A 27,417-nucleotide genomic window follows, 5' to 3' on the forward strand; every position below is an offset into this window, starting at 1 on the left:
CCTGTCGCCTAAAAGCCATGCTTGCCATCCACTGCTGGTCTTTGTACACATCTGGACTTAAAGGGATATGATGAAGATTGCGGATCAGGCTGTTCTGTCTTTGAGCAGCCTACTCCAATTTCTCTTTGGATGCTCCCTTTAATCAACAATTCTTCTAACTAACCTGCTTCTTTGCTAAATACACCTCTGCTAAATAAACCTCAGGTTAAAAAAAAAATGTGGGTGAAGTAACCAAAGTCCGGTTCTTAGGATGAGGGTCATCTGCAGGGGGAGGCGTATGGTGGGGGTTGGGGGGGGGGGTCTATCCTCAGTTATAATCCTGTTTCAGATCCACTCCATGTTTTGCTTCCTTCCCTTGCTTTCCAACTTTACTCAAAGTCGTCAGAGTCTCTCAGATTGAGGAGGAGTGACTGCTGGTCGGACCCTAGGGCAGACTGAGGGCCTGGAGGGAAACCAGCCCAGTACTCACACGGTCAGGGTCAGCATCAACCCCAAGGGAGGTGGTGGGCTTTTGTCTTTGGACTCTTTATCTCTCCTTATCTCTATTTTACTTCTCTTCAGGATGGAGTGGGCCTCAGGAGAGCCAGGGAGGGGCAGGCAGGGACAGCCTGTGCCATGGGAACTTCGCTTGGGCCTACTTCTAAGTGGTGAGGGGGCCTGGTGAGGCCTAAGGTTGTGGGATGTGATGGTAGGTCCAGGGGTGGCAGACTGCCCCAGGGGCCCAAGGGTTGGGGCTACTCACTAGGAGCACTGTTGAACTGGTTGACCCACTGTCCTCAGTGCTGGCTGCCACATTGGCCCAGGCCCCGTCCTTGGATGTACCTGGCTGTTCTCGAGGAAGCTGCTATCCAGCCACCGGTGACCTGTTGGTGGGCCGTGCGGACAGACTGACAGCCTCATCCACATGTGGCTTGCATAGCCCTCAACCCTACTGTATTGTCAGTCACCTGCAGGTGCTGCTGGGGACTGGGTGTGAGGCTGGGTCCCGGTGGGGTTGGCCCTGTCTAAGGTACTTATCCTAAACTCCACCCAATCCAGGATGAAAAGAAGTGTTTCCTGTGTGACTCCCGACGTCCCTTCTCTGCCCGAGACAACCCAAATAGCCATCGGATCCAGAATGTAGTCACCAGCTTTGCACCACAACGCCGGACAGCCTGGTGGCAATCGGAGAACGGTGAGCCCGTGAGTAGGTCATTAAGAGTGATTAGGGCTTGTAACCGGTAACCTCAAAACCTTGACCCCTGATTCCTGCTGCAGGTGTTCCAATGGTCACCATCCAACTGGACCTGGAAGCTGAATTCCACTTCACCCACCTCATTATGACTTTCAAGGTAGCCTACACGTCAGCAAACCTGCCTGGCGTGCCCTACTTTGCTCCTCAGTACCCCTAAACAGAGCCCTAGCTCCCCAACCAAGCTTCCCTACGCTCCTGTGCTGTGTTCTAGGTGTGAACCATGGTCATTTCCTGCATAGCTTCTGTAGCTGAACACCTCTAAGCCTTCACACATGCTCTCTTGTGTCCCATCCCTAGACTAGGTCAGATACAGCCTCTCCGAGCCTCGTGGTATTTTAACCTGCCTGTTAGACATGGCTGTCCTCCCTGATCTGATCGTTGTCTGGCTTTCATAATCTCTCCCACCTATCTGAGCTGCTGGGCAGTGATCGTGGCTAAGCAGAGCTCTCAGTAACCTAGGCTGGTTCCTGCTAATCAGACATGTCCTCCTTCCCCAACCAGACGTTTCGCCCTGCTGCCATGCTGGTGGAGCGCTCTGCAGACTTTGGCCGCACCTGGCACGTATACCGATATTTTTCCTACGACTGCGGGGCTGACTTCCCAGGAATCCCACTGGCCCCACCACGTCGCTGGGATGATGTAGTGTGTGAGTCCCGCTACTCAGAAATCGAGCCATCTACGGAAGGCGAGGTAAGGGCTAGGAGTGGGAAAGGGATGAGTGGGGTCTGTGATGGACCTGAAGCGAGGTTCATTGTCTCTGGGGTCTTCTTGCCATGCTAGGTCATCTACCGAGTGCTGGACCCTGCTATTCCTATTCCAGACCCCTACAGCCCACGGATTCAGAGTGAGTGTGCTACTGTGGAGATTAGCAGTTTCAGTGTCCGGATGGGGACTATTTGGGGCCTCAGTAACTATTTTAGGTACTTCCTAGGGCAGATGCCAAGCCCAGTTTAGCTCTGGTAGCAATAGAAAAGACGTCTCCCAAGGTGACCTTGGCAGCTGCAACCAATGGTGGCTTTGGTGGGTATGAGGCAAAAAGGGCCCGCCTGTCTAGTTGGATGAAACCCTCTCCCCCTTTTTAGACCTGTTGAAGATCACCAACCTACGGGTGAACTTAACCCGGCTTCACACACTGGGAGACAACTTGCTTGACCCACGGCGGGAGATCCGGGAAAAATACTATTACGCTCTCTATGAGCTTGTCATCCGTGGCAACTGCTTTTGCTATGGACACGCCTCACAGTGTGCGCCTGCACCGGGGGCGCCGGCCCATGCTGAGGGAATGGTAAGGGACTTTGGATGACTGGAACAGGGTGGCGGGGGAGGGACAGGCATTTCTAGAAGGTAATGTCAACCTTACTGTGTATCCACACAGGTACATGGGGCCTGCATCTGCAAACACAATACTCGTGGACTCAACTGTGAGCAGTGTCAGGATTTCTATCAGGACCTTCCCTGGCATCCTGCTGAAGACGGCCATACTCACGCCTGTCGGAGTGAGTGAGACATAGAACTCTAACCTGTCTGTGCCCTGGGTGAGCCAAAAGCTAGTTGGTCAAGTCCTAAATACCTAGGCTTTTGTCTAAAGGGTAGGCCTTGATGACCCTCAACCCTCCTCTGTAATCTGCTCTGGCTACCACTCCCAAATGGTCCTGAAGCCCTGAAGCTGCCCCCCACAGATTCTAGCCTATGGCACCATAGGGTGATGACACTAGCTCTCCTCCCCATATCCCTTATCCTAGGGACCTGGTTTTCCAATTGGTCTTTGCCTTCTCTCCAGAGTGTGAGTGCAACGGGCATACTCATAGCTGCCACTTTGACATGGCTGTCTACCTGGCATCTGGAAATGTAAGTGGAGGCGTATGTGATGGGTGTCAGCATAACACAGCTGGGCGCCACTGCGAACTCTGCCGGCCCTTCTTCTACCGTGACCCAAGCAAGGACATGCGGGATCCAGCTGTGTGCCGTCGTAAGGCTGGGATTGGGCATGAGGGAGAGAAAGCTGAGCCTGAGTCAGAACTGGGAAGCTATGTTACAGTCCGGTTTCCCGGAATTTGTGTGGTAGGGGTTAGGGGTAGAACCGAAACAGGAACAGGGAAGGCTCAGGAATGTCACTGGGATAGGGTGACTTTATACTCTCCTTTTTTCTCAGCTTGTGACTGTGACCCTATGGGTTCTCAAGATGGTGGTCGCTGTGATTCCCATGATGACCCTGTGCTAGGACTGGTCTCAGGCCAATGTCGCTGCAAAGAGCACGTGGTTGGCACTCGCTGCCAGCAATGCCGTGATGGCTTCTTTGGACTCAGTGCCAGTGACCCTCGAGGATGCCAGCGTATGTGCCTCCTGTCCTAACTCCTATGTCGACCTTTAACCCCTGGCCTCTTGTTCCTGATGTAGTTGAATCTAAGTACTGTTTCCACTCCCTAAAATGGCTGCTTTCACGACAGGTTGCCAGTGTAATTCACGGGGCACAGTGCCTGGGGGCACCCCTTGTGATTCCAGTAGTGGAGCCTGTTTCTGCAAGCGTCTGGTGACTGGACATGGCTGTGACCGCTGTCTGGTACAACTGAGGGATCTGGGGTTCTGGGGTCCTGGACTTGTTCTCAAAGTACATGTCTCTGGGCAAAGTCCAGTGAGTGGGCACTGAGAACTTAAAGAGTCTAGTCCTGGCAGAGAAGTGTCTGGTCTGGGAGGCCAAGGGTATAGAGCAGTGTGGTCTGGGGACTTTGCATTCACCAGTCAATGGTAGATGCTGGGAGTATGATCGGACTCCTTGGTGGGTGGCAAGGAGGTCTGTTCTGTTCCTGGCTTCCAGCCATCCTTTTTCTCTAGCCTGGCCACTGGGGCCTGAGCCATGACCTGCTGGGCTGCCGCCCCTGTGACTGCGATGTGGGTGGTGCCTTGGATCCTCAGTGAGTGCTGTTACAGGTGCTTGGGAGGTGGTTGGGAAGGCGGAAGCCGCAGTCCCTAAGTAACCATTGCATTCCTCAGGTGTGATGAGGCCACAGGTCAGTGCCACTGCCGCCAACACATGATTGGACGGCGCTGTGAACAAGTACAGCCTGGCTACTTCCGGCCTTTTCTAGACTATTTAACCTGGGAGGCTGAGGATGCCCGAGGGCAGGTGGGAGCACTCATAGGGTATGGGTGGTATGGTAGAGAGAAGGGGTTGTGGGTGGTGCCTTGGAGGGCCTAGGATGCTATCCAGTCTTAGGGGAGTCTTAGGGCTATCCAGTCTTAGGGCAGGAGACATGGTGTTTGGGGCTAGCTGTGGCGGAAGAGACAGTGGTTTACCTGAGTTCTCATCCCTGCTTTGACTGTATTGGTTCAGGTGCTTGAGGTGGTAGAGCGTCTGGTGACCAACCGAGAGACTCCATCCTGGACTGGCCCAGGCTTTGTGCGGCTGCGAGAAGGTCAGGAAGTGGAGTTCCTGGTGACCTCTTTGCCTAGAGCCATGGACTATGACCTGCTACTGCGCTGGGAGCCCCAGGTTAGACCCTGTGGTGGCTGACCTTTGCTGACATTCTGGCTGTGGAAGCACCCTCTCCACTGTCCTCTTTCTCCAGGTTCCTGAGCAATGGGCAGAGCTGGAGTTGATGGTGCAGCGTCCAGGGCCTGTGTCTGCTCATAGTCCGTGTGGGCATGTACTGCCCAAGGATGACCGCATTCAGGGGATGCTTCACCCGAACACCAGGTGAGGTGGTGGTGGTAAGGTTTGTCCGCAAAGAACCTGAAAGACAATATTGTGCTTTCACCTGTTCCTTCTTTCAAACACCTCCTCCTGACTGTTGTTTGCCAGGTCCATGCTCACAGGAAAGACATAGATAACACAGGGTCTGCTTCCTCAAGGTGTAAGTTTCAGAAGGCAAGACATTAATTGGTCTGTTACCCCAGGACAGCCTTCTGATGGTGATGGTTGCAGGCAGGGGTGAGAGTAGGATGTGACTGCACTAGTTAAGGTTTGCTACATTTTAGACATGTTTGTTTCCTATATCTTTTTCACTGCTCTGTTGGCCACATGCTAAACCTCCCCTCTTTTTTTTTTTTTTTTTTTTTTTTGAATATAGGATCCCATATATCCCAGGCTGGCCTTGAATTCAGTAGGTAGCTGAGAATGGCCTTGCACTTCTGCCATCTCTACTTTCCAAATGCTGAGATTAAAGGAGTGTGCTGCAATGCCTGGTGTGTGTGTGTGTGTGTGTGTATATATATATATTTGTTTGTTTGTTTGTTTAAGACAGGGTTTCTCTGTATATCTCTGGCTGTCCTGAAACTCACTCTGTAGAACAGGCTGCCTCGAATTTACGGAGCTCTGCCTGCCTCTGCCTCACTGTTGCTGGGATTAAAGGTGTGCATCATCACCACCACCACCACCCAGCTCCAATCCAGTATCTTATCATAGGTCCCAGGCTAGCCTGAGGCTTGTGATTTTCTTGCCTTAGCATCTCAAGTGTGAGTTAAAGGGATACACCACCATGAGTGACTGAGAAGGAACAGTTCTGAGGTTCTTTGATTTGAGGGATAAGGCCAGTGAGTGGCTAGATTTCTGTGTCTGGAATTACTAAGAGGAGTCATTTTGGACTAAAAATATGCTTTGCATGAACTGCTTGTGCCTGCAATTCTAACACTTGGGAGGTGGAAACAGGAGAACTAGAAGTTCAAGGTGTTTTTGACTACACAGCAAATCCAAAGTCTACCTGGAAGACATGAAATCTTGTCTCAAAAAAGGAGAAATGAGTGGGCAACAGGAGAAACGAGGAATGTGGGCAGGGCACAGAAGCTAAGAGAAAAGAGCAAAGAGGAAGTTATAGTGAACTCAGGCTGCTGAGCGCTGGAGCCATGTAAGAATAGAGCAATTCCCACTGTGTGGAGCTACATGAAGGTCACTGGTGCCCTTGACACAGTGGGCCAGAAGTCCCACAGGAGTAGAAGGCTACCTGGCAGTTGCTACAGGGGTCTGTATGGATTCATTGAGTAGAAAAGTGAAAACAAATAGCACCTGGGGAAGATTCAGGAATTGAGTCTATGGGTTTACAAGATGATGAAGGTCACTTAGGAGGTAGAAAGAGAGGTAGGACCACTGTGTCAGGGGCAAAGGAACAAGGGCCTGGGGCCGTAGTTCAGTGGCACCTGTTTAGCTAGTAGCTACAAAGCTCTAGGTTCAATTCCTAGGACTACAAAATAAATAAATACCCAGTCACTACTGATGTTTTAGTTGGGTCCTTGTCTAAACAACAAAGCAAAACAACAAGGAAAGAAAGGAACAAAGAACAACAACAAACCTGAAAAACAAAACAAAACAAAACAGGGCTGGAGTGGAGCTAAGAACACTTGTTCTTTCAGAGAAGCCAAGTCTGGTTCCCAGCATTCATACTGGGAGGCTGCAAGTGCATGAAACTCTAGCTACGGAAGATCCAACACCCTCTTCTGGCCTCTGTGGGCACCTGCACACATGTGGTGCACACACACACACACACACACACACACACAAAATAAATGCAAAGGAGAAGAAGAAAACCTGGCAATTCTAATACCAGGAGATGTGGGGTTGTCAGGTTCTGTTTCCAGTGATGCTGGTCTGTATGGTTATATGACTCCAGAAAGCCATGTATATGGGACTCTTCTGTTGAGATTATGTTAGAGCCTCAACAGGTATAAATTGGCCTGCTCTGGCCCAGCTGTTGTCTCTGCCTTGGTCAACATGTTTGAATGCTGTGAGTGGGACTGTAAAAGGCCCAGGATGATGAGTACATGGACCCTGAGTGGTATCATATCTCTCTCTCCCTCCTCCCCATGCCCAGGTTTTTGGTGTTTCCCAGACCTGTCTGCCTTGAGCCTGGTATCTCCTACAAGCTGAAGCTGAAGCTGATTGGAACAGGGGGTCGTGCCCATCCTGAACCCTCCTACTCTGGATCTGGATTACTCATTGACTCGGTGAACAAGTCCCTCTTGCTCATATCAGCCAAGGCGGCAGGGCCTATGGGGTGGAGATTATGGTGGTGGTGATGATTGGGAAGGGTCTGTGACAGGAAAGGAAGGCCCATGTAGTGCTAAGGCAGGTCCTCTGGCAGTACTGACATGGTCCTATGTGAGATACATGTCTTTAGCTGGTGCTGCAGCCCCACATCTTGGTGCTAGAGATGTTTAGTGGGGGTGATGCTGCTGCCCTGGAGCGCCGTACCACCTTTGAACGCTACCGCTGCCATGAGGAAGGTCTGATGCCCAGCAAGACCCCTCTATCTGAGGCCTGCGCCCCCCTCCTCATCAGCGTGTCCTCCCTGATCTACAATGGCGCCTTGCGTAAGTACTCTTGATATGGATTGGTCGGCAGAAGTGGGGGTCTAGCTGATCTGCAATCTGCTCTTCTTCTCATAGCATGTCAGTGTGACCCTCAAGGCTCACTGAGTTCTGAATGCAATCCTCACGGCGGCCAGTGCCGGTGCAAACCTGGAGTGGTTGGACGCCGCTGTGATGTCTGTGCTACTGGCTACTATGGCTTTGGCCCTGCAGGCTGTCAAGGTATTTGTCTGTCTCTTGGTCTCCCCTGTTCTCTTCCCATTCTCACCACGAGTCTCCTTCTTTCCTCTGGCTTTGCTTCATCTTTTCTTAGCTCGGACTTGGATCCCACACTCTGAGATTGGGGTCCCTTGCCCTTTTCTCCCATTCCCCAACCTTACCCCCAGACTGCCTCCTGTCAACTCAGTCTCTCCCTTGTCCCCAGCCTGCCAGTGTAGTCCTGACGGAGCACTCAGTGCCCTCTGTGAAGGGACTAGTGGACAGTGTCCCTGCCGAGCTGGTGCCTTTGGTCTTCGCTGTGACCACTGTCAACGTGGCCAGTGGGGATTCCCTAATTGCCGGCCGTGTGTCTGCAATGGGCGTGCGGATGAGTGTGATACTCATACAGGCACTTGCCTGGGCTGCCGTGATTACACAGGGGGTGAGCACTGTGAAAGGTGAGCCTGGAGCAGTTATGGGTGGTTGGAGAGTGGTCAGGCCGCCTGCAGATAACACGCATTCACTTCTCTGCAGGTGCATTGCTGGTTTTCATGGGGACCCACGGCTGCCATATGGGGGCCAGTGCCGGCCTTGTCCCTGCCCTGAAGGCCCCGGGAGCCAGCGACACTTTGCTACTTCTTGCCACCGGGATGGATATTCCCAGCAAATTGTGTGCCACTGTCGAGCAGGCTACACAGGTGAGTGGGTAGAGCCTGGGTATGAGATCAGGGTGAGGTGACTAAGGTAAGTAATCATGGTTTCCTCTTGACTGTGGACAGGGCTTCGTTGTGAAGCTTGTGCCCCCGGGCACTTTGGGGATCCATCAAAGCCAGGTGGTAGGTGCCAACTGTGCGAGTGCAGTGGAAACATTGACCCCACGGACCCTGATGCCTGTGATCCCCACACGGGGCAATGCTTACGTTGTTTACACAACACAGAGGGGCCCCACTGTGGCCATTGCAAGCCTGGCTTCCATGGGCAAGCCGCCCGACAGAGCTGTCACCGTGAGTAGGAATGTGGGAAAAGATGGTTGGGGTGGCTTCTGCTGGAGACAGAACCCCTTGATTGTTGTGTCTATCTTGGCTTGCCCAGGCTGTACCTGCAACCTACTGGGCACAGATCCCCAGAGGTGCCCCTCTACTGACTTGTGCTATTGTGACCCAAGCACTGGGCAGTGCCCATGCCTCCCCCATGTCCAGGGCCTCAGTTGTGACCATTGTGCCCCCAACTTTTGGAACTTCACCAGTGGCCGTGGCTGTCAGCCTTGTGCTTGTCACCCAAGCCGGGCCAGAGGCCCTGCTTGCAATGAGGTATGGAATCCTGGAGATGTCTGAGCCAGCAATTTGCCACGAGGGCTCTACTCTTCATAGAGACTCTGAGCCTTCCTCTCTTTGCACCCCAGTTCACAGGGCAGTGCCACTGTCATGCTGGCTTTGGTGGCAGGACTTGTTCTGAGTGCCAAGAGCTCCACTGGGGAGACCCTGGTCTGCAGTGCCGCGGTGAGAAATCTGGACAGACAGGGAGGATAAAGAGTTTTCATCTGCATCACCAGAGCCCTCATACTGTGGTTCATCTTTTCCTGCAGCCTGCGATTGTGACCCTAGAGGAATAGACAAACCTCAATGTCACCGTTCCACAGGCCACTGTAGCTGCCGCCCAGGCGTGTCTGGCGTGCGCTGTGACCAGTGTGCTCGTGGCTTCTCGGGTGTTTTTCCTGCTTGTCACCCCTGCCACGCATGCTTTGGAGACTGGGATCGTGTGGTACAGGACCTGGCTGCTCGCACACGGCGCCTAGAGCAGTGGGCTCAGGAGTTGCAGCAAACCGGCGTGCTGGGTGCCTTTGAGAGCAGCTTTCTGAACATGCAGGGGAAGCTGGGCATGGTGCAGGCCATCCTGGGTGCCCGCAACACCTCAGCTGCCTCTACTGCAAAGCTTTTAGAGGCCACAGAGGGACTTCGGTATGGACGGGGCTAAATACATAGGGTGGGGTGGAGCAAAGGCCCAAGAGATCTAGACCGAAGCCTCTCTAAACATGTCCCCCATTGATACAGTCATGAAATTGGGAAGACCACTGAGCGCCTGACTCAGTTAGAAGCAGAGCTAACGGATGTACAAGATGAGAATTTCAATGCCAACCATGCACTCAGTGGTCTGGAGAGAGACGGGCTTGCGCTTAATCTCACACTGAGGCAGCTTGACCAGCATCTGGATATCCTCAAACATTCAAATTTCTTAGGTGAGTTGCTGGTTAACTAGGCAGGTGGGCCAGGCCAATGTTCAGCTGACTTACCCCTTTGATTCAACTTAGGTGCCTATGACAGCATCCGACATGCCCACAGCCAGTCTACAGAAGCAGAACGCCGTGCCAACACCTCCACCTTTGCAGTACCCAGCCCTGTGAGCAACTCAGCAGATACTAGGCGTCAGACGGAAGTGCTGATGGGTGCCCAAAAAGAAAACTTCAACCGCCAACACTTGGCCAACCAGCAGGCACTGGGACGGCTCTCTGCACATGCCGGTACCCTGAGCCTGACAGGCGTAAATGAGCTGGTGAGGTGCAAATGTGGAGGGGGACAGGTGGGTGTGGGCGTTCTCCCCACAGAACCTTGATTTGTTTTGTGCCTGACAGGTGTGTGGGGCCCCAGGGGACGCACCCTGTGCTACCAGCCCTTGTGGGGGTGCCGGATGTCGGGATGAGGATGGGCAGCCCCGTTGTGGTGGCCTCGGTTGCAGTGGGGCAGCAGCCACAGCAGATCTAGCACTGGGCCGGGCTCGGCACACACAGGCAGAGCTGCAGCGGGCACTGGTAGAAGGTGGTGGCATCCTCAGCCGAGTGTCTGAGACTCGTCGGCAGGCAGAGGAGGCACAGCAGCGAGCACAGGCAGCCCTGGACAAGGCTAATGCTTCTAGGGGCCAAGTGGAGCAGGCCAATCAGGAGCTTCGAGAACTTATCCAGAATGTGAAGGACTTCCTCAGCCGTGAGCCTCCCATGTGGCCCAGGCCATGTGGTTGCTTCCCTTGTGTCTGTGTTATACTTGAGTCTCAGGGTCTGCAATGGACATGTGTTTATGACCCTATGTCTGGCTCTGAGTCCCTGTCCATTCAATGTCTCTAAGTCTGTGTCCCTTATATAGTCCCTGTTCCTTGGTTACATCCTTATGCCTATTAGCCAACTCCTATTGCATGTGCAATCTGAGACCCCAGAATACCAAGATTATGTTCCCAAGGGCATGCTGAAGAGTCTGTTAAGCCCTGCCTGTGTCTCCATAGAGGAGGGAGCTGATCCTGATAGTATTGAAATGGTAGCGACGCGGGTGCTAGACATCTCCATCCCAGCCTCGCCTGAGCAGATCCAGCGCCTAGCAAGTGAGATCGCAGAACGTGTCCGAAGCCTGGCCGACGTGGACACAATCCTGGCACATACCATGGGGGATGTGCGTCGGGCTGAACAGCTACTGCAAGACGCACAGCGGGCACGGTCTGACCCCAAGACTGGTCCCCATTCCTGAAACCTGGTTCTGATCCTGTAGACCCTGATCTTCCCTCTTCCTCAGGAGCCGGGCTGAGAGTGAGAGACAGAAGGCAGAGACAGTTCAAGCAGCACTGGAGGAGGCACAGAGGGCACAGGGAGCTGCTCAGGGTGCCATTCGGGGAGCAGTGTTTGACACACAAAACACAGAGCAGACCCTGCAGCAGGTATGTTTTCCCTAGGACATCAGTGGGACGAGGTAATGGGCATGTACTATAGATCTGGTTTGTTTTGTTTGGGACAGAGTCTTACTCTGTAGCCCTGGCTGGCCTGGAAGAGCATCTTGCTTCTCTTCAATTGCTGAGACTAATGGTGGATTCGTTAAACCTGGGCCTTTCTGTGGCAGGTCCAGGAGAGGATGGCAGGTGCAGAGCAGTCTCTGAACTCTGCTAGTGAGCGGGCTGGGCAATTAGATGCCCTCCTGGAGGCCCTGAAACTGAAACGGGCAGGAAATAGCCTGGCAGCATCTACAGCTGAAGAAACGGCAGGTAGTGCCCAGAGCCGTGCCAGGGAGGCTGAGAAGGTTAGTTGGGGCAAAGCCATCTGGATGGGGGTAGGCATATTGTAGTTAGAATTCCACTTGACTAGTATACTGACCCTGCCTTTTACATCTGCAGCAGCTACGGGAACAAGTAGGTGACCAGTACCAAACTGTGAGGGCGTTGGCTGAACGGAAGGCTGAAGGTGTTCTGGCTGCACAAGCCAGGGCAGAACAACTGCGGGATGAGGCTCGGGGCCTGTTGCAGGCTGCTCAGGACAAGCTGCAGCGGCTGCAGGGTGAGGACCGTGGTGGGCAGGAGCTAGAAAGGTGTGCTTGTGTGAGAGAGACCTAAACTATTTCTTGATCCTTCTAGAACTGGAGGGCACATATGAAGAGAATGAGCGTGAACTGGAGGGCAAAGCGGCCCAGTTGGATGGGCTGGAAGCCAGGATGCGCAGTGTGCTTCAGGCAATCAACCTGCAGGTCCAGATCTACAACACCTGCCAGTGACCACTCCCTAGGGCTTAGCCTTGTCTCCAAGCACTGTTACACACGCGTTTGTCCGCACATTAAAGAGTTCTTGGCTAGCAAGTGCTTTCAATAAACCAGTGTGAACCTCCTCTGTGTTGTCTGGCCTTTGATGGGAGGGGCGAAGGACCTTTATATACGCTATCATCGGTAGGCTTCTAGCAAAGGCCAAAGCACCGGAACCCCTCCTCTTTCCGGCCCTCCCCAGAGCTGCCCTTCCCTACAGCTCCCACTCTAGCCGGAAGTGCGTCATCAGCTCGGCACTCCGCCTCCCATAGCCGTATCTAGAAGTCGAAACAAAACAAGCGGCTGAAGCAGCGGCGGCGGCGGAGACGGGACGGGGGAGGGGCGCGCCGGAACCGGAACCGATCCGACGCCGGAACCGGAATCGAGAGCGTGTTGCCAGGGCCCAAAGAGGGCTGGTGGCGGCGGTCTCACTCGGTGAGTGGTGTGGGCCTCAAATCGCCGGTTTGGGTGCAGCAGGAAGGCCGCAACGTTGGCCCGGGGCGGCCTGTTCAAGGTCACGGGCCGTGCCAGACCCGACATCTCGAGCCTCGCGGCGTGCTCGGCCCACCGATGCTGACTGAGCCGTTATGCTACACTTGTGGCCGGCCTGCCTGTTTTTAAGAGGATTAGCGGCGAGCGAGGGTGGCTTCCTGGAGGAGGTGGTGACAGGCCTGGGATTTGGAGGTCGGAGTAGGGTAGCAGCCTATGCTGGGCGTTGGTCTGTGTTCAGTAACTCGGCGCAGCTTTTTGACCAGCTGGGATCTCCGGATAGTTCCTCTGCCGCCTCGCCGTCTTTGGAGCCTGGGGGAGGGATTCAGTCTGTGAATTGGGCCTAGGTGTAAGGAGGAAACGGCGGGTGTTCTGCCCACAGGCCTGGATAGGCTGTCACTAAAGATTCAGCTCATCACTCTTATCGTACGAGGGTATTTTTATCACTCTCTCTCCCCTAAGGGAACACAGGCTAGTCATATCTCTTCTGGCCCGCAAGCCGGGCTTGAGGCTGCCAGGGGTTCTAGGTCTACGTTCCATCTTCACCTTCACTGGTTTTGATAACTTCACTTTGGTTGGAGAGTTCCAGAATCCACACACAGGTGGGAAACTGATTAGGCCTCCGTGGCTCAGAGCTGATGAATGAAGGAATCTGGAAACGAGTGATGTCTGTTTCCTTGTTAAGCTGGATTGCCTACCACTGTGTCTCAACACTGGAGTCCACTCCTCTTTAAGGCAGAGGAGAGAAATTCCTCTTTAGGTGGAAACAAAAGATCAAGTTTCAGGAGCAGGTTTATGGCAAAAATAGGAGCTGGCAGGAAGCAGAGTGGACACCTTATTACCAGAACCTTTCTGGTTAGTGGCAGCACCTGGGTCCATTTTCAGCTTCAGAGTCTGGCCTTCCTGCTACTGCTTCTTGGTCTCCCTCTCTCCTGCCTAACTCCTTCACCTTCTACTTGTCTGGTGGTGACTAAGCAGCTGGTGAGAGTGAAGGAGAGTGCAGTCCTGTGGGTTGGAGCCATGGCTCCTGTCCAGAGGATGATCCTGGTCCCAGGCCATGACTGTCTTGACCTAGCACTTCCTTAGTGCAGCTTACAGCGTTGTGGGTCTTTTGTAGATACCCAGGAGGTGTGGCCTGAAGCACTTGCTGTTACTTGAATTATTTATTTCACCATAAGGTAGCCTCACAATATACATGGCTGCTTCCAATGGTAAAAATACTGCCCTTTAGGGTTAAGAGAGTCCTGTGTGGCTGAACCTTAGTTGTAGGCAGGGAGCAAACACTTGGCCTTGGCAGTGATTTGTGGTCTATTTTCATTAGGCTCTTGCTTCTTTGCTGAAGAATTTGGCCACAAAGAGTTGCCAAGATAGCTGGGCCAGGAAGAAAGCGCCGCAGCCCTGACCCAGACGCTGTTGCGGACTCTGGGGCACTCTGGCTGTCTACCAAGCGGCTCAAGATGTCTGCTGGGGCCGGTGCTACAGGCCCAAGGAGGGGGCCTCCAGGATTGGAGGAGGCCACTAGTAAGAAGAAACAGAAGGATCAAGCAAACCAGGAAAGTAAAGATGGAGATCCTAGGAGAGGTAGGAGTGACATTTCTAGAGTGCTTATGGCTTCCTCTTCCCTTATCAGGGGAACATGCAAATGGGGGATCTATTTCTTCCCTCCTTTATCCTGGTTTGATGCAGAGAAAAAGACCCATGGCAAGCTCAGTAGAACCTCAGCTTTCAACCTGAGGGACATGGCTAACATCTAGAAGGTGGTAGGGTCTGGGATCTGGCTCACTCATTGCTGTTTGTTCTTTGTTGCCAGTGTCCATTCCTCAAAAGGAGCCGTCCAAAGATGGTGAGTACTGAGTGGAGTTTTGAGTGCCGTGTGAGGGAAGGGAGAACTTAGCTCCCATTGGGAGCAGTGGGCTTGGCTCGAGTACCTGTCTGTCACCATTAGCACCTTGTCCAGACCTCTGATCTCTCTGCTGCCCTCCCTGTAGAACTGTTGCTTGATTGGAAGCAGAACACAGACGAGGTGATTGTTAAGCTGAGGGTGGGAACAGGCCCCGTGCGGCTGGAGGAAGTAGATGCTGCTTTCACAGACACAGACTGTGTGCTGAGGCTTCCAGGTGTGTTCATGCGCCTCGAGAATGGGATCACCTTTGAGTTCTCTACCCCCACTCCAGCTTACTTTTGCCACTTTTTTCCCAGATGGTCGGCAGTGGGGTGGTGTCTTCTTTGCTGAAATACAAAGTTCTTGCACCAAAGTGCAGGCTCGCAAAGGTGGTCTTCTACAGTTGGCATTACCAAAGAAGGTGCCTCTGCTCACATGGCCCTCTCTCCTGGTAAGTTCCAGTTAAGTGTATGGGAGTTATGGATACCCAGTGTATTCAACAGGGCCTAATTGTTGTATTTTTGGCAGAAGAAACCTCTAGGGACCCAAGAGCTGGTGCCAGGGTTGCGGTGCCAGGAGAATGGGCAAGAGCTGTCTCCCATTGCCCTGGAGCCAGGCTCTGAGCCCCGCAGAGCTAAACAGGAAGCCCGAAACCAGAAGCGGGCCCAGGGCCGTGGTGAGGTAGGCTCAGGGGCTGGCCCTGGGGCACAGGCAGGGCCCAGCGCCAAGAGGGCTGTTCATCTTCACAGAGGGCCAGAAGGGGAAGGGTCCATGGATGGCCCTGGCCCCCAGGGTGATGCCCCATCCTTCCTGTCTGACTCAGCTACCCAGGTAAGAGTTAGGTGCTTGTTTTCCTGTTTGGGTATTTGGAGATTGGGGAAGGAATGTGGACCAGAGTGGGTACCACTTTCCAGACCCCGAGCTAATCTTGCTTGTGTGTGTGTGTGTGTGTGTGTGTGTGTGTGTGTGTTTAGGTTGAAGCTGAGGAGCAGCTCCACGTTCCACCAGTGAACCATCAAACAAGACTCTTGGGCGCAGAGAAGAATTTAGCCCTTCTGACAGTAGAGAAGACGGTGTCCCCCAGGAATGACCCAGTCGCCCCAGTCATGGTCCAGAACAGAGACCCTGAGGAAGACGACCATGTCAAAGAGGAGATGGCAGTCAGAGCTGATTCTACAGCCTTAGTGGATGGTAACATGGGGACTGGGCAGGCAGGCCCCTGGGTTGGGTTGCAGGGTTGGTGGGTGGATAGGGAGTAGATAGTAACAGGCTGGAATTTGTCTTGGGTTGGTGGCACTGAGCCATGCTCTCAACCTAGAACCAGAGTCAATGGTGAGCCTGGCATTTGTCAAGAACGACTCGTATGAGAAGGGGCCGGATTCCGTGGTGGTGCACGTGTACGTGAAGGAGATCTGCAGGGACACCTCCCGCGTCCTCTTCCGGGAGCAGGACTTCACGCTGATTTTCCAGACCAGGTACGTGGCTGAGGCTGGGAAAGGTACATGGGTGTGCCTCAGATGGGGGTGTGCTTCCAGTGTTTCCTTTGTCCTTCCTTCTCCCCTGCTCTGCCTCTGCAGGGATGGAAACTTCCTGAGGCTGCATCCGGGTTGTGGGCCCCACACCGTCTTCCGCTGGCAGGTGAAGCTCAGGTGGGTGGCGCCAGCCCTGCTCCTGCTGGTCTCACTTGGGTTTCCGTCTCTGGCGTGTTCAGCCTCACCTACTTCGCCTGAAATCTCTAAACTCAGCTTCTCCTTGACAGGAACTTGATTGAGCCAGAGCAGTGTACATTCTGTTTCACGGCCTCTCGAATCGATATCTGCCTCCGGAAGCGGCAGAGTCAGCGCTGGGGGGGACTGGAGGCCCCCGCTGCACGAGGTCTGCCCACGAGCTCCCTTCACTGGCCGGGTCCCTGTGACTAGGACCTCCCACCCCCATGCTGCTCACACGTGCTGCTAACCACCAGCCCTCTCATTCCCCCTTTTTAAGGTGCAGTGGGTGGTGCAAAGGTTGCCGTGCCGACAGGTCCAACCCCTTTGGATTCAACCCCTCCAGGAGGTGGCCCCCACCCCCTGACAGGCCAGGAAGAAGCCAGGGCTGTGGAGAAGGAAAAACCCAAGGCTCGATCTGAGGACTCAGGGCTGGATGGTGTGGTGGCCCGCACCCCTTTGGAGCATGTGGCCCCAAAGCCAGAACCACACTTGGCCTCGGTAAGATCCCTCTGTTGGGATGGACCACAAACAAGGCTGGAGAGCCTCAGGGCTCCTCTGTCATGTCTCCTTTCCTTCCACAGCCCAAACCCACGTGTATGGTGCCTCCAATGCCTCATAGTCCGGTGAGCGGAGATAGTGTGGAGGAGGACGAAGAGGAAGAGAAGAAGGTGTGCCTGCCAGGCTTCACTGGTCTTGTCAACTTAGGGAACACCTGCTTCATGAACAGTGTCATCCAGTCACTGTCTAACACTCGGGAACTTCGTGACTTTTTCCATGGTAAGGTCAGGGCCAGGAGACTGGGGCACAGGCAGAAGCGGTACCTCTGTCTCTTACACCTCTACTCAACTGTTCCTAGACCGATCCTTTGAAGCTGAGATTAACTACAATAACCCACTGGGGACTGGTGGGCGTCTGGCCATTGGCTTTGCTGTGCTTCTCCGGGCCCTGTGGAAGGGTACTCACCAAGCCTTTCAGCCCTCCAAGTTAAAGGTGATTTGTGCTCAGTCCCACCTTGATTACAGAGGGATGGGAGGGTTAGTGAGGTGTCCTGTGAATGAGTACTAAGATTTCTCACTAACACTTTGACGTCCTCATCTAGGCTATTGTAGCAAGCAAGGCCAGCCAGTTCACAGGCTACGCACAGCATGATGCCCAAGAATTCATGGCTTTTTTATTGGATGGGCTGCATGAAGACCTGAATCGGATCCAAAACAAACCCTACACAGAGACTGTGGACTCCGATGGGCGGCCTGATGAGGTCGGTTGGGGGGTTGCAGAATGGAATTTTGTGTGTCCCAGCCTTAGTGCTCCCTAGCTCTCACTGTCTTTCCTCAGGTGGTGGCTGAGGAAGCGTGGCAGCGGCACAAGATGAGGAACGACTCGTTCATTGTGGACCTGTTTCAGGGCCAGTACAAGTCAAAGCTGGTGTGCCCTGTGTGTTCCAAGGTACAGCAGGTTCCCCTAGAGACATGCCCCTTAGTTGGGCTGGTTTGGCCAGATTACTTTGAAGCATGTGTGTTTTCGGGGAATGCTAGGCAAAATTTGTGGGACAAAGTGGGCAGAACTTAAAGGTGCCTTGTGTTCTCTGTGATCTGAAGAAATCAGACAAGGTAGGCTTCCTGACTGAAGTCAGAGGCGTGTGGATGCACAGCTGTTGCAAGACTAAGTAAGACATGCCTGTGTTGTGGGTGAGGTTGGAAAGGCGTGGGGAGAGCAAATGAAGAGAAGCGCGGGGGAAAAGGCTAAGCGGCCAGAAAAGGGGCATCAGACTCTCCTGGTGGGTCCCTTGCTCAGTCTAGTGCTTTACCACTGAAGTCTGCTGATTGGCTCGGAGAGCCATCGGAGAGCCTGGATTAGGCTCTTCAGGAATGAGCACCTTGACCCATGTGACCCCCATGTGACTTCTGCATCCGCAGGTCTCCATCACTTTTGACCCGTTCCTTTATCTGCCGGTGCCCTTGCCACAAAAGCAAAAGGTTCTCCCCATATTTTATTTTGCCAGGGAGCCCCACAGCAAACCCATCAAGGTGAGTAACAAGCCCTTTCCCGCTGGCTGTCCTAAAAAGCATGACTCTTCTTGTCCCCCCCACACTGACTTGACTTTTTTTGCTAAAGTTCCTGGTGAGTGTTAGCAAGGAGAACTCCAGCGCAAGTGAAGTTTTGGATTCCCTCTCTCAGAGTGTCCACGTGAAGCCCGAGAACCTGCGCCTGGCTGAGGTCTATTTTCTTCCCAGGTTTCTGCATGTGTGGCCATGTGTGTTTGTGGGTTTGTTGTTGATGCTGTTTTGTTTTTTTAAACATTTTAGAGTATTGTGATTGCTTGTCCGCATGTATGTGTGTAGTTTGTTGTGTGCCTGGTGCCCAGAAAGGGTGGCGGACCCCATGAACTTGAGTTATAATAGATGGTTCCAAGTTGCTGTGTAGTTGCTAGGAATGGAACCCAGATCTTTTGGAAGAATAGCCAGTGCTTGTAACCCCAAGCCATGTTTCCATTCCCATGTGTGTGCCCTCCTTTCCCTTTCTGGATAAGGAGTTTGCTAGTAATCACAGGGTAGAGGCCCTCAGGATGGAGGATCAGTGTAGCTGATCCATGCTTAGGCTTTGTCTCTTGGGTTCACTAATGTACTTTCTGCCCCTGGGCAAGCATATTCCTCTTTTAGCTCACGTATCCTGTCCTGCCCTATCTCAGTAGACTCCAGTGCAGGACTAAGCCCTCCTTGGTGCTGTGAAGCAGGCTGTGAGAGAAAGGGTTTACCACATGCCATCTGTATGTTCTTTATCCCCAGGTAATTAAGAACCGTTTCCACCGTGTTTTCTTGCCCTCCCACTCACTGGACACTGTATCCCCAACGGACGTGCTCCTCTGCTTTGAGCTCCTATCCCCAGAATTGGCTAAGGAGCGGGTAGTGGTGCTAGAGGTGCAGCAGGTGAGTGGGGGCCAACCTGATGCCACAGGGCCCTGGGCGGGGGAGCTAATCACCCATGCCTGCCCTTGCTGAGCCAGATGACCCACCCTAGCGCCCCCAGGTACCCAGCATTCCTATCTCCAAGTGTGCAGCCTGCCAGCGGAAGCAGCAGTCAGAAGATGAAAAACTGAAGCGCTGTACCCGTTGCTATCGTGTGGGCTACTGCAACCAGTGAGGATCCCATGGCCTCCCCTCCTTTCTCCACCTGCCTTTTTGCTCTCCTGTCTTCCTCTGTACACACAGGCACAGACTCTAAGCCCTCTACCCACTTCTCCATTTTATTGGGCCTTGGGGGAGGCAGGGCTGCCGATCTAGTCCCCAAGGGCACTAGACGAGTCCCTGATAATATAGTTACAGCACTTAGGGGTAAGGACCTTGTCTTAGCTTTTCTTTCCCTGCAGGTTCTGCCAGAAAACCCATTGGCCTGACCACAAAGGCCTCTGCCGCCCCGAGAACATTGGCTACCCCTTCCTGGTCAGTGTACCTGCTTCACGCCTCACTTACGCCCGCCTTGCTCAGCTACTAGAAGGTTATGCCCGGTAAGAGCCCAGAGGCTAAACTAGTATACATGGGGAGCAGGTGTTCAAGTGTTACTCCAATGGCTCAGAATTCTTACTTGCCTCATTGTCTGCTGCCAGGTATTCTGTGAGTGTATTCCAACCGCCCTTCCAGCCTGGCCGCATGGCTTTGGAATCACAGAACCCAGGCTGTACCACGTTACTTTCAACCAGTTCTCTGGATGCTGGGGATAGTGAAAGAGAACCCATCCAGCCTTCTGAGCTCCAGTTGGTGTCTCCTGTGGCTGAGGGGGATACAGGGGCTCATCGTATGTGGCCACCTGCTGATCGGGGTCCCATGCCTAGCACCAGTGGAATTTCTTCAGAGATGCTGGCCAGTGGGCCTATCGAAGGTTGTTCCTTGCTTGCTGGTGAGAGGGTGTCTCGGCCTGAAGGTAGGATCTGCTGAAATGCTTTAGGTACTGCAGTGAAAAGTTGGGGAAGGTTGTTAAGACCATAATGGACAGGTGAGCACTGATTATCATGCTCTGTCTTAGCTGCTGTGCCTGGGTACCAACACTCAAGTGAATCTATGAATACTCACACACCCCAGTTCTTCATCTATAAAATTGATGCGTCAAACCGTGAGCAGCGGCTTGAGGACAAAGGTGCCTGAGGCTGTGGGTGGGAGTCATAGGATAGCCTGTACCAGCTGCTCTACACAGCGGTGTGACCACAGTCTCTGCTTATCTCTAGGGGAGACACCATTGGAGCTCGGTGACGACTGTAGCCTGGCTCTGGTGTGGCGGAACAATGAACGCCTGCAGGAGTTTGTGTTGGTAGCCTCCAAGGAGCTGGAGTGTGCTGAAGATCCAGGCTCTGCTGGTGAGGCTGCCCGTGCTGGCCACTTCACTCTGGACCAGTGCCTCAACCTCTTTACTCGGCCTGAAGTGCTGGCACCTGAGGAGGCCTGGTGAGGATCAGGCAGCAAGCAGGCACTGGGGCAGGGTGGGGGGAAACCTGCTCCTTCTGACGGCTCCTCCGTCCCTCACAGGTACTGCCCACAGTGCAAACAGCACCGCGAGGCCTCCAAACAGCTGCTGTTGTGGCGCCTGCCAAATGTGCTCATTGTGCAGCTGAAGCGCTTCTCCTTCCGTAGCTTCATTTGGCGTGACAAGATCAATGACTTGGTGGAGTTTCCTGTTCGGTGAGCAACGAGTGAGCCCCGTTGGCTGTACAGGGCACAGGTATTGGGGCAGCCTGGGCTCCTGCCAACTAACTGCCTCACCCTTCTCTGACTGGAACTACAGGAACCTGGACTTGAGCAAATTCTGTATTGGTCAGAAAGAGGAACAGCTGCCCAGCTATGACCTGTATGCCGTCATCAACCACTACGGAGGCATGATCGGAGGCCACTACACTGCCTGTGCACGGCTGCCCGACGACCGCAGTAGCCAGCGCAGCGACGTGGGTGAGGGCACACAGCCAGCAGGATAGCTGGTAGGGTGGTGCTCCAGGCTGTGTTCATACTCTTCCCACCCTGCTCTAGGCTGGCGCTTGTTTGATGACAGCACGGTGACGACAGTAGACGAGAGCCAGGTGGTGACGCGCTATGCCTATGTTCTCTTCTACCGTCGGCGGAACTCTCCTGTGGAGAGACCCCCCAGGGCAGGTCACTCTGAACACCACCCAGACCTAGGCCCTGCCACCGAGGCTGCTGCCAGCCAGGTGAGGCACTGGGGAGGCCTTTCAGGCTAGTGGGGACAGAGTGGGGCCTTCAAGTCTATGGAACTTAGAGACTGGGCTCTTCAACATTCGGGCCTCCCCCAGAGACATCCTGGAAGATAGCCTTGGGACACAGTCAAAGGTATACATACGTAAACACACTGCCACCAGTGTGCACAAAAGAATAGGCCAGAGAACTGCCCTGAGCTCACCAGGCATGGTACTGTGAGCAGACTAAACCTGATGTCTCCCAGCTCGCCCCCATACTCCCCATATGCCAGCCTAGAGCCATCATTTATGAGCACCCTGTGTTCTGGTGTTTACTCAAGATCTTCCCTGTCAGAGATGGCTGTGGCCTTGAGTGGCTGTCACACCTTCTGTGGTGAACAAGTGTCCCTACTGAACCTCCAGGCTCTTCTGTCTCATCACACTCTTCCGTAGGCCCATGAGCACAGTCACGTTGTTCTCTAGACCAGCAGCGTCTCTCTGTTTTCCGTACTCTCTCGAGACCTCTGTCAGTCTCAGAGACACAACACAGTGGTCAGGATCTGAACATTGGCATTGGTAATCCTGAGGAGGTTGCCCTGGGGTTGGCTACTTTCCTCTGTGAGCTGGTCCCTTCTGTGGGATGTCTGGACTAAAACCTGACCAGGTAAACTCCATAACCTTGCCCAGGAAAACCTCCATGTGGATTGAAAGCTGTCTGGAGGAGGCCCAAGGCTGTCAGACTCTTATACCCTAATGTTACCAGCTTAGAGACCTGCATCCTCGCTACCTACCTACTTCCCTGCTGCTTGATCTGGAACGTGGGGGCTTAGACCCAGTCACCTTGATGTGACTGTCTTGGCTAGGGGTCTCAGGGAAACTGGGCCTCCCCATCCTCTGGGTGCTGATGGCCCTTTCCACATACCATAGGCTTCCCGGATTTGGCAGGAGCTCGAGGCCGAGGAGGAGATGGTGCCCGAGGGGCCTGGGCCTCTGGGTCCTTGGGGGCCCCAAGACTGGGTGGGGCCCCCGCCACGTGGCCCTACCACACCAGACGAGGGCTGCCTCCGATACTTTGTCCTGGGTACCGTGGCGGCTTTGGTGGCCCTTGTGCTCAACGTATTCTATCCTCTGGTATCTCAGAGCCGCTGGAGATGAGCTCACCTGCAGGCACCTGCTGTGAGCTGGCCTACCTGTCTGCTCACCAGGCTATGCCTACCTTTGTGGTGGGAAACAACTCTGGGCTCTGAGCCTCAGTGTATGTATCTGGTGGGAGACTTGTGGGGACTGCAGCCTCTGCAGGGGCAGAGTCTCCTAGGGTGTGTGTCCATCCAGTTGTCTGTCCTCCTGTTTCTCTGACCCTTGTCCTAGGGCTTGGCCCTGCTGGAACTATTTCCTGTATTTAAAGTGTTAATAAAGTGAGTATTCAGGTCCAATCTCGTCTCTCTGTCTAAACGCCGCTGCTGTCTGCGCCTGCCTAGGGGCCCTCCCTTGGGTGCAGGGACTCTGAGCCAGCACCCCCGGGATGCCAGGCAGTATGCTGGGCAACCCCCAACCCCTGTCCTCGTATTCTGTTGCAGGGACTAGGCCCTGGCCAGGCCCCCGAGGTGGCCCCCACGCGGACAGCCCCTGAACGCTTCGCCCCCCCTGTGGACCGCCCAGCCCCCACGTACAGCAACATGGAGGAGGTCGATTAGCAGGTCCCTGGCTGATGGAGGGACTGGGTTTGGGAGATCCCCTACTGAGGGCCATCTCTGGCATTTTTTCTTCTGTCACTCAGAGGACACTGGCTCTACCAGCGGGAATTTGGGGGGGAGGCATGATTTGGGGGGTGGGAACCTCACAAATTGTGACCTAGTATCAACTTGGTCCCCAGATTAGTAGGCCTTGGCTTTTCCAGCTGCCTTCAGTGATGCGTGTTTGGTTCTCAGTTGTACCTTCAATTCTTTCTGACCTGCATTATAAACATAATTTTATTCTAAAAATTGTAATTTTTTGCATTTTGGAAGTGACTGCTGCTGTTTAAATATATTTTAAAAATAAATAATAAATAAGCCGTCTTAGTGACTGATCCACAACATGTTATGGCCCCCCTCTCCCCCTCCCTCATCGGGCTGTATGTGTGTTTGTATTAAAGATCCTGAAATTCTCTGGGCCAGGGAGATAGAGTTAGCTCATTTTCTCTGGGTCATTGTAAAACTTTAATTGTTGCTATGACACACTGCCAAAAGCAACTTAAGAGTTTGTTCTGGCTCGTAGTTTGAGGGTACAGTCATGACAGAAAAGGCATGAGGCAGCTGGTTGCATTCCATCTGAAGTGAGGAAGTAGAGAAGAGCGAATGCTGGCAGCTCAGCTCACTTTAACTTTATTCAGACCCTAGCCTATGGAATAAATGATGCTGCACACAGGGTGTGTCTCCTAGGTGATTGTTCCAAGTAGCTCTTTTTTTGGGGGTGGGGGGGGAGAGGGTTTTTCTCTGTGTTGCCCTGACTGTCCTGGAACTCAATCTGTAGACTAGGCTGGCCTTGAACTCGAGATCTGCCTACCTCTGCCTCCTAAGTGCTCGGACTGAAGGAATGCACCAACATCACACAGCCAAGTTGAAAACATTAACCATCACAGTCACGAAGCCCTCGTAGTGTCAGTTCCCTGGAGGCTGCCTGCTAACTGGCACCCCATTGGTTCTGGCTCCCAAGTTAAAGTGGCTGTATTTGACATTAAGATTATAGTACATCCAAGAATACAGCAGTACCCATGAAACTCTAGAGCTGATAACTTGGGTTAAAAGATCCAAACCCTGTAGCAGCCTGGGGATAACCACATAACAGAAACTAGGAGGTAAGGAGAATCCATGGGAGGAACATCCCTCCTCAAGCCTCTTCAGTAGTTTCAAAACACCTGCATCCCTTGAGAGAAAAGGTGAAGTTTCTGCTCTGAGAAGAAGAGAAGCAGAGGACAATCTTAGTTGACCTTCTGGTGGAAGGGTTCTGAGCCTTCAGACCATGGCTCTTGGCAATTGCCCAAGGCTACTCACCTATGTGTCAGCAGGCATACCTACCTTCAGGGTCTCTGCAACCTTGACATACTTTCTTCCAGTACTAGGGATTTGTGTAGTCAGATGCTCTCTGGCCGAGCTAAGTCCTCAACTCCTAAACAAACACAGGAAACCTTGCTTCTGTCTGGGTCTAGATCATACTGTCTCTCCATATCCTCCAGTTACTTGAGAGTAGAATGGGCATCTTTAGAGAGTGATGGGGAGCAGAGGTAGTTAGGAAGCAGGCATTTGGAAGCATGACTGGGGAGATGGCTCAGTGGGTTAAGGGCTTGCTTGCTGAGCTACAGTGGTTTCCCAATGCCCACACATGAGGCAGTTTACAGCTGCCTAAAACTCCAGCTTCAGGGAATTTGAACATCTCTGTCTTCCTTGGGTACCTGCAATCTCCTCCCCATCCCCACTCTTCCCACACAGTCATACCTAGGGAAGCCAAAGGCAGACAAGAGAACAAGGAGTGAGTGAGGCCAGCAGCATCCTCAAGCCTGTGGAGCCAGTTAAATGAAGCTCATCAGTACTTCTCTTCGGAGTTGGGAGATAGGGGTAGCAGTGAGTTGCTGGAGAATCCTGACTACACGATCACACTTGGGAACACACTACAAAAAAGGCTATGTGCTGGTGTTGGCTTTGCAGAACTAGCAGAGTGTGGGGTCTTGTAGAAATGGAAATGCTAGCCAGGCAGTGGTGGCACACGCCTTTAATCCCAGCACTTGGGAGGCAGAGGCAGGCAGATTTCTGAGTTTGAGGCTAGCCTGGTCTACAGAGTGAGTTCCAGGACAGCCAGGACTACACAGAGAAACCCTGTCTCGAAAAAACCAAAAAAAAAAAAAAAAAAAATGGAAATGCTAAACTGTGTGTTAGTGCTGTCAGCTATGAGTGCTGGAGGACCTGGTAGGTATGGGGTACATGACAGGACTGTGTTTGGTCTTTGTTGTATGCAGCATTGTTACTGCTAAACCCATGACATCATTCTCTGTACTATTAGTCCGTGCCACCATTAATACTTGTTTATGCACCTGCCTGACCCCATGCTACGATGGGTCTTGCTGGCTGCTACCTAGCTTTTGTACTTGGTCATTTTTCTTGGATGTGGAACTCCTACAGGAAGGCTAACCTATAGGCTAGGGTCATACAACTATTTTCATTTCTGCTCTGTGTAAGTCAATGTTCCTGAGGTCTGATTAGATGTTGGCACCTGTCACTTGTGACATGGCACTGGGAGAGCTACTGTCTCATGCTGCTACACTGAGCTGTTGGCTTGGGGGGGGGGGTTGGGAGACTAGGTAAAGGATTATAGGTTTTGACCCCATTCAGGAAGCCATTGCCTTACCTGCAGGGCTTAGTGATGGTGGCAACTGAGTTGGAATGAGTCCTTGGGTGGCATCAGGAATTAAGGAATCATTGGCAGTGACAGGTTATTTTTATTTTGTTTTGAGACAGGGTCTTGCTATGCACTTGTGGCTGGCCTCAATCTCATGACAGCTCTGTCTTAATTGCTAGGATAACAGGAATGTACCGCTGTGCCTGGCAGGGTGTTCTCTATGGCTGTGCTCATTATGGGCTCCTTTGTGTTGTGCTGTCTGGCCTTCTGCAGCTGGAGGTTTGGTACAGTGCCGGTGTGGCTATGGCTTTGCCTGGTTCCTGTCTATGAGAGCTGTCCTGCATTATGTATCCAGCTCACAAACCTGGCCTTCCACATGCAGTGCACACTAGGGTAAGGTGGAGGCCTCAAGATACAGGACCTGTGGCTCTGGACAGAACATGGCAAGGCAGTCATTACGGGGGAGCTACATGTAAACTCAGACGTGAGTTTGGTCATTATGAGATGTCAGCATAAAGCAGGATATGGTTACAGCCTTATCAATCTCCTGCCCATCCTTGAAGATCCAGAAAATCATTGAGGCTTCCAAAAGCCTTGACTCCAGTTCTGCATGTGGGAATTTCTTCACTGTTTTACTAACAGTGGCTGACTTTCTCACTTTCCACATGAAGAACAATTTGTGTGTTTTGTCTTACCAAATCTTAGAAGTCAGAAGCCCATGGAGAAGTCCAAGCACTACAGCCACTACCAGGATTACCCCATCTCTGTTTTACAGTGTCCCTACCTCAGAAGACCTATGGAGGGATTTTAGGTAGTGGTTTGTTTGTCTGTGTGTGTGATATTTACCTGTTCTGAAATGGTTAAGTGTGTGGTACTAGATTTTACAGTTTTTATTAGGGACCAGGCTAGCCTCGAACTCACAGAGATTGATTGCCTTAGCCTGAATGCAGGGATTAAAGGCCTATGTCAACACACATGTTAACTTATTTTGTTCTATGGGTGTTTGTATTAGTTTATATGGGTGCCAACCACATGTGTGGTGCCAGAGGGGGCCAAAAGAGGCTATTGGATCCCCTGGCACTGGAGTTATAGCTCATTGTGAGCCATCATGCGGGTGCTGGGAACTAGACTGATCTTTTTTAAGACCACTAAGTGTGAGCCATCATGTGGGTGCTGGGAACTAGACTCTGATCTTTTTTAAAACCACTAAGTGCTATCAATTGAATTTAGATATATAAAAGTGTGCGTGTGTGTGCACGTGTGCATGTGCAGTACTCTGAGTCGGTTCTCTCCTGCTACTATGTGTGATGATCTAGGGATCTAGAACCCAGTTTGTCAGGCTTATGCACAGATGTCTTTACATGCTGAGCTACTCACTAACCCTTTGTGTTTTGAGACAGGACTCCCTATATTGTCCAGGTTAGCCTCTAAATTTGTGTCCTTGCCCAGTTTCCAGGGAGAAGTCCACTGTACTGGACTTGGCATAAGATTTTTCTTTTAAAAAAAGTATCTTTTAT

At 52.8% G+C, this 27,417-nt stretch overlaps 2 protein-coding genes across 8 annotated transcripts; both read left to right on the top strand.

The window, feature by feature from the left end:
- Nucleotides 1–364: 364 nt before the first annotated feature.
- Nucleotides 365–12,359, top strand: Lamb2 (laminin subunit beta 2). 2 transcript variants are annotated; one of them, XM_028756630.1, is made up of 33 exons: nucleotides 365–478; nucleotides 562–647; nucleotides 781–953; nucleotides 1,039–1,174; nucleotides 1,258–1,331; nucleotides 1,736–1,924; nucleotides 2,015–2,078; nucleotides 2,317–2,519; nucleotides 2,610–2,730; nucleotides 3,015–3,203; nucleotides 3,387–3,566; nucleotides 3,682–3,794; nucleotides 4,067–4,146; nucleotides 4,226–4,358; nucleotides 4,566–4,724; nucleotides 4,801–4,928; nucleotides 7,036–7,168; nucleotides 7,342–7,534; nucleotides 7,610–7,753; nucleotides 7,956–8,187; nucleotides 8,264–8,427; nucleotides 8,509–8,733; nucleotides 8,822–9,039; nucleotides 9,132–9,228; nucleotides 9,315–9,687; nucleotides 9,781–9,965; nucleotides 10,038–10,279; nucleotides 10,359–10,707; nucleotides 11,000–11,207; nucleotides 11,284–11,425; nucleotides 11,605–11,781; nucleotides 11,876–12,035; nucleotides 12,113–12,359. In XM_028756630.1, exons 2-33 carry the CDS (start codon nucleotides 563–565, stop codon nucleotides 12,247–12,249), a joined length of 5,406 nt encoding a protein of 1,801 aa, XP_028612463.1. In that variant the 5' UTR covers nucleotides 365–478; nucleotide 562; the 3' UTR covers nucleotides 12,250–12,359. The 2 variants fall into 2 exon arrangements, with proteins under 2 accessions (XP_028612463.1, XP_028612462.1); XM_028756629.1 differs by having other exon boundaries at nucleotides 379–472.
- A 141-nt stretch (nucleotides 12,360–12,500) lies between these two features.
- Usp19 (ubiquitin specific peptidase 19) lies at nucleotides 12,501–23,604 on the top strand. Of its 6 annotated transcripts, none has more exons than XM_028756602.1 (27): nucleotides 12,501–12,708; nucleotides 14,084–14,343; nucleotides 14,573–14,605; nucleotides 14,751–14,879; nucleotides 14,962–15,095; nucleotides 15,173–15,475; nucleotides 15,619–15,835; nucleotides 15,963–16,119; nucleotides 16,222–16,293; nucleotides 16,404–16,519; nucleotides 16,631–16,851; nucleotides 16,935–17,130; nucleotides 17,210–17,343; nucleotides 17,453–17,611; nucleotides 17,689–17,799; nucleotides 18,270–18,380; nucleotides 18,469–18,570; nucleotides 19,140–19,280; nucleotides 19,372–19,490; nucleotides 19,721–19,858; nucleotides 19,958–20,271; nucleotides 20,374–20,484; nucleotides 20,573–20,789; nucleotides 20,871–21,023; nucleotides 21,127–21,287; nucleotides 21,366–21,544; nucleotides 23,107–23,604. In XM_028756602.1, exons 2-27 carry the CDS (start codon nucleotides 14,220–14,222, stop codon nucleotides 23,221–23,223), a joined length of 3,969 nt encoding a protein of 1,322 aa, XP_028612435.1. In that variant the 5' UTR covers nucleotides 12,501–12,708; nucleotides 14,084–14,219; the 3' UTR covers nucleotides 23,224–23,604. The 6 variants fall into 6 exon arrangements, with proteins under 6 accessions (XP_028612435.1, XP_028612437.1, XP_028612436.1 ...); XM_028756604.1 differs by having other exon boundaries at nucleotides 16,637–16,851; XM_028756603.1 differs by having other exon boundaries at nucleotides 15,176–15,475.
- The last annotated feature ends 3,813 nt before the right edge of the window (nucleotides 23,605–27,417 follow it).

Source organism: Grammomys surdaster, unplaced genomic scaffold, assembly GCF_004785775.1.
Source record: "Grammomys surdaster isolate TR1022 unplaced genomic scaffold, NIH_TR_1.0 126131, whole genome shotgun sequence".
Lineage (NCBI taxonomy): Eukaryota > Metazoa > Chordata > Mammalia > Rodentia > Muridae > Grammomys > Grammomys surdaster.